Source organism: Callithrix jacchus, chromosome 17 (genome assembly GCF_049354715.1).
Source record: "Callithrix jacchus isolate 240 chromosome 17, calJac240_pri, whole genome shotgun sequence".
Classification (NCBI taxonomy): domain Eukaryota; kingdom Metazoa; phylum Chordata; class Mammalia; order Primates; family Cebidae; genus Callithrix; species Callithrix jacchus.
Window position 1 is genome coordinate 75,220,007 of NC_133518.1, and position 8,973 is coordinate 75,228,979.

Sequence of the window (8,973 nt, forward strand, 5' to 3'; positions counted from 1 at the left end):
TGTATTTTTAGTAGAGACAGGGTTTTACCTTGTTGACCAGACTGATCTTGAACTCCTGACCTCGGGCAATCCACCCGCTTTGGCCTCCCAAAGTGTTGGGATTACAGGCATGAGCCACCATGCCTGGCCAGCATTTTCATTTGAGAAACATTATGAGGAAGACTTCGGGTTTGTCGATAGTTTTTTTTTGCAGCACAGCCACACCAGGCTAGAGTGCAGTGGCATAAACACAGTTTACTGTAGCCTTGACCTCCTGGGCTCAAGGAATCCTCCCACCTCAGCCTTCTGAGTAGCTGGGACCACAGGCACACACCACCACACCCAGCTATTTAAAAACAAATTTTTTTTGTAGCTACAGGGTCTTGCCATGTTGCCCAGGCTGGTCTTGAACTCCTGGGCTCAAGCAGTCCTCCCACCTTGACCTCCCAAAGTGCTGGGATTATAGGCGTAAGCCACCATGCCCAGACAGCATTTTTAATTAATTTATTTTTTGAGACAAGGTCTTGGTGTCACCCAGGCTGGAGTGCAGTGGTGCAGTCATAGCTCACTGCAGCCTTGACTTCACTTGAGGCTCAAGCGATCCTCCTGCCTTAGCCTCCTGAGTAGCAGGGACTACAAGCACGCACTGTCATGCCTGCCTAATGTTTCTATTTTTCGTAGCGATGGGATCTCACTGTGTGGCCCAGTCTGTTTTTAATTTTTTAATTAAGCTTCTTAATTCCAGATGAGACATAACTTTTCACACCAAAATGCTGTTTTATCTTTTGCTCTTGTGTCATGTTGGGAGAATTGCAGGATGTAGAATAATCAACACACGGGGTAAGAGGGAAGAGCTCTTTCTCATCTTTATTTTTTGTATTTTTTTGAGTTAGAGTCTTGCTCTGTTGCCCTAGTGTGATCTTGTCTCACTGCAACCTCTGCCTCCCAAGTTCAAGTGATTCTCCTGCCTCAGCCTCCCGAGTAGCTGGGATTACAGGCACCAGCACGCCTGGCTGATTTTTTTGTATTTTTCGTAGAGAGAGGGTTTCACCATGTTGGCCAGGCTGGTCTCAAAATCCTGGCCTCAAGTGGTCTGCCCTCCTTGGCCTTCCAAAGCGCTGAGATTACAGGCATGAGTCACTGTGTCCAGCCTCTCATCTTTGATTCCAGTCCAGTCTTTGCAAGATTCAGCCAAGTCAGCATGTTTACTCCTGGGTTCCTGTATGACCTGGTAGCATTCAGTATATGGTGAATGGTTGCAGTTCCAAATTACACTTAGAAATGCTGTTTTCCAGGATTGCTGACTATATGTTGGTTTGTATCATTGCAAGAATGTTAGTTTTTAGAAGATACCTTTAAGATTTAATATTTAGACTATTTCTCCTTTTTTTTTTTTAATAGAATGGGGTCTTGCTCTGTTGACCAGGCTAGTCTTGAACTCCTGGCCTCAAGTGATTCTCCTATTTCGGCCTCTCAAAGTGCTAGGATTATAGGCATGAGCCACTGCACCCAGCCTTATTTCTGCTTCTTTACTGCAATCTCTAGACCATGGAATAGAATTTTATTTTAAACTTAAATAAACAAATCTCCCAAAGAGTCAACCTAAAAGTCCGCTCCCCTTCATTCTCTTTTCCTTTTTCTTTTGCAGTCATGGCTCCGATCTTCATCTTGAAGAAGAGCGCTGCTGGGCGACTGCTGCTTGGAAACTGTCCACACTTCCTACTGAGAGCGAGGTTGTCATTTAGGGTCCCTCATGTAGCGAAAAGACCAGGAGAAATCTGGCCCGCAGATATGTTGCAGATGCCTTTAAAATAGATTTTATCAGTGGAGAAGTGGTGATTGATTCTTCTTCAGTTTTCTCTTGGGAAGAGTTTTTTGTTGTTTAAAAGAAATTTTGAATGACTTAACCTGCTTTTATGGGCTTACATACTATTCCTTCCATTCTTTTTAAAGAACTGCTTACCTTTCCTATTTATTTTTAGGGTGATTTTTTAAAAAGACTTGTGCAATACATTTTGAGGTGAAACTTAGTGGATTTTTTCTGATAAATTAGAGCATTTAATTGACTATTTTATTCAGGTTGATTTGTTGAATATTTGCTAAAGACCTGTCCTTTAAGCTATGACATGTAATAAATCCCAAATGGCAGTACCTCATTGTTTACTTAGCTTTTGTACTTATATTTTTCAGAGGAAAAAACACTACTGTAAATTGTGAATAGCCAGTACATAACTGTATTGTATGCAAATCTGTGACTATTGGCAGTGTCATCTCTGATAAAAAGATAAATAAAGTTTATTTACTATATAAAATTTGTTTATTGTACTTCTTCCTCAGTTGAAATCTATTAAAATGATTAAGAATGGGTATTCTATTTGGATGAATATAGCGAAGAATCATTTGTCAATATAACTAAATGCTGAGCGTTTGGAAAGAATTTTTGTGTTTAAATTTGGTATGACCAAGTTAGAAGGCGTATGGGAATAAGAAATACTCTATGATGTCTGTTTTAGGGTTCTGACAACTTGGGAATGCCTCCTGTCTCTGGACTGTACCATACTTGAATTTTCTTTTTTAATTTAGAGAAAAATTTCTGCATACTGAGAGATGGGTACTGTCCACAGGGCTTCACACCCCCTTCATATTCTGGGAAATAAAATACTCAGTATCTGGGTATTATCGAACCACTGCCTCAAGGTAGAATCTCAGTTTTCCAGCCAGTCTGGACCTTAGCTCTGCTGATATACTTACATTGTAATAGAGTAGGGAGCTCTGGGGGATAGATAGCCAAGGGGGTCTGCCTATAACCTAAGGCTGACTCCTTTACTGTGCCAGTAAGAGAAGAGGGTCTTCTTAGCACACCCCACCCCACCCCGCAGGCCTTGTTTTTAAAATCGTGGTTTACTTAAATTGGCAAAATTTTGTCCCACTGAAAGGTTTCTAAGAACAGATATGACTTCTTATCCCTGTCTTTTTCTAGGGTGGAAATGGTGGACTCCCAATGAAATCCATATGCAGCTTCCTCTCTCTAGCCCTTTTATAGAGACAAGTGTGTCAAAAAGAGGAAGGATCAAACAGAGCAGCAAACTTTCTCCATAGGGCCAGAGAGGACATACTCTAGGTTATATATTGTTTCTGTTGCAACTGTCAACTCTCATTATAGCGCAACAGCAGCCATAGATGATGTGTGAAAGCAGAACTTTATTTCGGTAAAACTTTATTTATAAAAGCAGGTTGCAGGCTGGATTTGGCTTGCAGGCTGTAGTTTGCCGAGCCTGTAGAAAGCAAGCAAGCTGGATTTTAAATATTTTATTTAGGCAGTAGGGATGGTAATCATTTAATATCTAGGAGTTGCTAATTTTTCTTCAGTACAGGTATGCAGCCCCTGTTTGAGAAAGGGGTGCAGTAAACTCACTTCACCCTAATTAAGAATAGTGGTGACATTCTCTCAGTGTTACTTGTTTCAGTGAGTGCTTAAATCCAGACACGGGTTCAGAAACGAAGGCTCTCTGTAAGCCCTCATGGCTGCAGCACACAAAAAGATTGATGCCAGAAAACACGCATTTCACTCTGAAAGGTTTTAGATGTTCAAATGTTACTTTCGCAAGAATTTTTGGCAAAAATTCACTTGGAGTTACTAGAATTCATAGCCACTTTATTCAGGTCAGGTGCGTGTGGATTTTGGTATAGAACGACGTTAGTATTGACTGTCGTTGAAATTGTTGATTAGGTGTTCTTAACGGAGTGGAACATTATTTCTGATTTTCAGACATGGAAGTGTTAACTTGCTCTCACTCGCTTTCAAAAATCCATTGGTCGCAAAAGCTTGTGTCTGTAGATCAGGTAACACACGTAGGCTATTAGGGTGCTCAAGCATTTTCCCTGCTGCATGCCCAGAAAATGGACGTGGCTCTGTTGGAGCTTTCTTATCCTCTGCAGCAAACAAGGGCCACGAGGGTATAGGCTAAAATACTGTGCCCAGACTGAAGTTTTTCCTTATGTGGGAAAAAGCAAACACGGAAGACTTAGGGCTTTTTTTTCCTTCTGATTCTGAAAGAATTTTAGACTAAATTTCTATGAAACTCTCCCACCTGGTGAGTTTCAGCCAGTTTTACATCCTAGTTCTGCCCATGAAGTCACCAGTGGTTACCAGCTTGACCACCCAATAGATAAGGCACCAAAGCAATTTATGTGGACCCCAGCTGCTCACTTCCCTGTGTGCCATTCATACCAAGCTCCTTTTTTGTTTTGTTTTGTTTTGGTGAGATAAGAGTTTTGCTTTGTCCTCAGGCTGGAGTGCAGTGGTTCAATCTTGGCTCACTGCAACCTCCGACTCCCTGGTTCAAGCAGTTCTTCTGCCTCAGCCTCCCAAGTAGCTAGGATTACAGGCATACGCCACCACGCCCAGCTAATTTTTGTATTTTTAGTAGAGACAGGGTTTCACCATTGTTGGCCAGGATGGTCTCAATATTCTGACCTTGTGATCCTCCCGCTTTGGCCTCTGAAAGTGCTGGGATTATAGGCATGAGCCACCACGCCTGGCTGCCAAGCTCCCTTTCAAAAGTGCCTGCTTTATGCTTCAAAAGTCAATGGCAGTGGCTCCCACTTGACCTTTCTTTTCTTCTCCTTTCTTTCTCCCACTCTGCTTGTAAAACCTGGCTCCTAGGTGGAGGCCTACCAGGCTATGTCTTCCTTTCTCTTCTTTCTGCCTGCTTGACATCTGCTGTTACTAAGTTGCTGGTGCTGAGATAGGATTCCTTATTTGTGATCTAACTAGGATGTAAACAGTGGAAACTCATTTGAAACTGAAGAAAAAAAGATATGAGTTTTTTTAAAAAAAATCATTCTGTGGTTTAAAAAACCAAAACCATACCCCCATAGAGACTGCTTTACCCAAATTTTAGTTAATAGCTTTTGTTGGATTATATATTAGAGCAAACAAAGTTTAGCCATGTAAACAGGTTCCAGTTTCATCAAAGAATAGTGTGGATCCCGCCATCTTTCATCAAGTGGTGGATATGTGTGTGTGTGTGTGTGTGTGTGTGTGTGTATACATATATATATTGTTGAATGAGACTGATGTTATTCAATGAAAACAGCTAAATCTTCTGAGTTATCAACAAAATGCCCGGTGTTCAAGGTTCTTAAGATAAACACTTAATAAGCACAGGCTTCAACAGTGGTTAGTGGATATTAAAGGGAAATAACTTTAAATTGTGTAATACCTCAGTTTTCAGAAGCAATCTAAATAAATTGCTGAAATGGGAAAATTGGGTACATATAAATGAGATGAATGCTTGTAAGTAAACTTTTTGTGTAACAAAATCTTAAAATGATTTTGGTTCTTATTTGATGTGTGGGGTCATTTTCATGAAGAGATAGGGTTATTATCTGGGAAACATGTTCCAGAAATTATAGAATGGTTCCTATCCATGAAATGCTAATATCTGATAGGCAGTTCAGATTTTTTGCTTCCTAGGTTTATATAAAATGTTCCAAAGAAGATGTGTTCTTGAGAAAAAGAATAATTCTAAAGTTATCTAAAAGTTAATTCCAATTATGGACTTGAAAAGGCTATTTCATCCATGTAACTTTCTGTATTGCTTTTAAAGTCTTTGTGCTGTTAAGTTACACGGCTCTGGGCCGGGTGCAATGGCTCACGCCTGTAATCCCAGCACTTTGGGAGGCCAAGGCAGGCAGATCACCTGAGGTCAGGCATTTGAGACCTGGTGAAACCCTGTCTCTACTAAAAATAAAAAAATTAGCCGGGCTTGGTGGCACACACTTGGAACCCCAACAACTTGGGAGGCTGAGGCAGGAGGATTGCTTGAACCTGGGAGGTGGAGGTTACAGTGAGGCGAGATGGTGCCACTGCACTCCAGCCTAGGTGACAGAGCGAGATTCCATCTCAAAAAAAAAAAAAAAATGATGTGGCTTTGACTTTTGGTTCTAAAAAGGGCACATGATAATGTTGTGTCTAGCCTTAATTCTTGTCAACAGTTAAAATTATTTGTAAGTTCAGCAATGACTGCTCTAGGACCTTCTGGGAAGAACAGTGTCACCTGCCCCATGCTGTAGCTCAGTAGTTGTGGCTTTGCTTTTTTTTTTGAAACGGAGTCTCACTCTGTCACCCAGGCTGGAGTGCAGTGGCGTGATCTCAGCTTACTGCAACCTCTGCCTCCCAGATTCAAGTGATTCTTCTACCTCAGCCTCCCGAGTAGCTGGGATTATGGGTGTGTGCCACCACGCCAGCTAATTTTTTTTTTTTTTTTTAGTAGAGACAGGATTTCATCATGTTAGCCAGCCTACTCTTGAACTCCTGACCTCAGGTGATCTGCCCGCCTTGGCTTCCCAAGGTGCTGGGATTACAGGTGTGAGCCACTGCACCTGGCCGGCTTTGCTTTTTTACAGTGGAGTCTGGGTTCAGCTTCTGGCTTAGGGAATGAGTCCTTTCTGCTTTGTTATTTGTGTGACCAGTTGCCATTTATTAATACTTTTTCCCTCCATGGACAGCTTCTAATTTCCTGTCTTATAATTTTTCTTTCTCTGAGCTATATTTTGGAGCAATTCTAGGTAAAAACGTTCGCCATCCCTTTGAAAATACCTTGTGCACCTGTGGTTGTCATATCCTCATTTAAGGCTTTTTGATTTCACATAGGAGGCTCCCTTAAGTTAAAAAAAAAAAAAAAAAGGCAAGTACATACATTTTTCAAAAGCCAGAAATATCAGCTGTTTGTCCTGGCTAAACTCTGGTAATAATATATATATATTTTTGAGACAGGGTCTCACTCTGTCGACCAGACGAGTGCAGTGGCACAATCATGGCTCACCACAGCCTCAACCTCCTGGGCTCACATGATCCTCCCACCTCAGCCTCCCAGTCCCTGAGGAGCTGGGACTATAGATGCCCACCACCACACCTGGATAGTTTTTGTATTTTTTGTAGAGATGAAGTTTTGCCATGTTGGCCGGGCTGGTCTCGAACTCCTGACCTTAGGTGATCTGCCCACCTTGGCCTCCCAAAGTGGAATTACAGGCATGAGCCAACACAACCTGCCGAGGTTTTAGAAATATTTTTCTTTTGAGAGTTTTGTAGTTAGATTATCAACTTAATTTAGACCGGTGTTTGGATTATATGTGTACGGATAGTTTCTTAAGGTCCCTGCTTTCCCTCTAAAAACTTCTTAGTCAACGGAATTCTGATTCTTCATTTACTCCTGTCTGGTCCTCCTTCCACTTGAATGTAACCTGTTATCACCCTACCAGCTCTGCTTCTGTATGTTGTGTATGTCTGTTCATTATGTGTCATGTGTGATGTTTCACTACCAAAACTTACAAAAATGTTTTAATTAATGGGCTTAAAAATAATGTGTGTAATACATGTGTGTGTGTGTGTGTGTGTGTCAGAAAATATATATTTGACATATATATATTTGTCAGCAAAATAGCAACTTTAATGCCTTTAGTTCATGTGACTTCAATAATTTTTGGTAAATACAGTTTAAACATGATCAATAAAATGAAAAAATCTTCAAAATGTAGACATTTGGTCTAAAGTAGGCGGGTCAGATACTGTTTGCTAGATGCTTTAGGGTCATAAATTGCTTATATGACTGAATTATTCGACTTGTCTCTTTTATGGCCATTAGATTCTAAATAAAGCCTAGGGACCTAAGGAGTTTGCCAGGCCCCCAGCCTAGGCTGGGAAGAATCAGACGTTGCCTTCAGCTCTGCCTGGTTAAATCTGCTTACTTACCAGGTTTTTCACCAGAAATAAAAGTTGCTGAGTGTTGACATTGCAATATGTAATTGAGACTATAGGAGAAACAGTTTCACATGCAGGGTGTGTAAGGAAAGTCACGTGTTTTTTGATAAAATGTAATGAGAAGGCATGGAAAGATGTTTTTTGTTAAAGGAATGTGATTTTTTTAGTTCAGAGGTTTGTAAGGATGGTTCTAACCTAAAAGAGTAATAGGACAAGACTGGAGGCTTACACAAGTTGTAAAAGATTCGTGAAAGATTGATTTTGTAAAAGAAGTTCTGTGAGCATGAGCCGGTTGGCTAAATTTGGAAGGTGATTATTTAGTTTTACTGTAAATTAAACATTAAAAGCATGGTGATGCAGTGCCAGAATCTTGGCCCATCTATTTGGATAACAGGGTTTTCTAAGAATATTCATCCATTCTTTAACAGAAAATTGCAAAAGGGTTATACAAGGTTTATGGAAATTTTACCGTATAGTCAAATTAAGTAAGATTGGATAGATTTGTTTATAGGTTTTATCAAGAATTGGGTTTAAGATCAGTTGACGACTAATGCAAAGGCGAAATTTTGCTTTCTCTTTTGAGCAAGATTTCTGTGTAATATTGAAAGATAATGAAAGATTTTTGTTTGCTTTTTAAGTGACAGGGAAAAGATAAGAGAATCGGTTGCTCTCATGCTATCTTTATTGGGCCTTGTTTAGAAGGCCGAATCTCTCCTCTATCAACAAGTAAGATTTTTGCCTTTAAAATTTTTTCAAGTTATCATTTGGCTAAATAAATGACTTATAGTGGACGCGGGATTCTATTTTATAACCTTAAATGTTTAAACCTCTGATATTTGACAAGCATCTTAAAGTCAAATTCTAAATTAAGCCTTTTAAAAAATCTGGTTAACTCTTTTAGATATTGGGTACCCTATAGTCCAAAAGAGACATATTTGTCTTACTTGGTTTGTTACAACAATACAGGAAAAATTGTCAAATGTAAAATGATGTTTGACTTTCTTTGTGTTATATTCATATAAATATGTTATCAACATATGTTCCAAAATTGTATAAGATTCCTATAATTCTGATATGTCTCAGTATATGTTATCAGTAATAATTATGATTATTATGTTAAATTATTTTTTAACATATAAAGAAATGAGGTTTAATTGGCTGATGGTTCTGCAGGATGCACGGGAAGCATAGCTCCGGCATCAGCTTCTGGAGAGGCCTGAAGAACCTGA

The 8,973-nt window shown here is 39.9% G+C and overlaps 1 protein-coding gene across 14 annotated transcripts in view; it reads left to right on the plus strand.

Moving 5' to 3' along the window:
* The window catches only part of GOLGA4 (golgin A4), a 118,569-nt gene extending 116,278 nt beyond the window's left edge, over positions 1 to 2,291 (plus strand). For all 14 annotated transcript variants that reach the window (XM_008984010.5, XM_008984011.5, XM_078354578.1 and 11 more), the window contains one exon: positions 1,628 to 2,291. Coding sequence is in view for 6 of the 14 variants with exons in the window: in XM_008984011.5 (XP_008982259.3) it covers positions 1,628 to 1,651 (24 nt within the window). In the remaining 8 variants the exon portion in view is untranslated. The remainder of the gene's footprint in view (positions 1 to 1,627) is intronic.
* Positions 2,292 to 8,973: the final 6,682 nt, after the last annotated feature.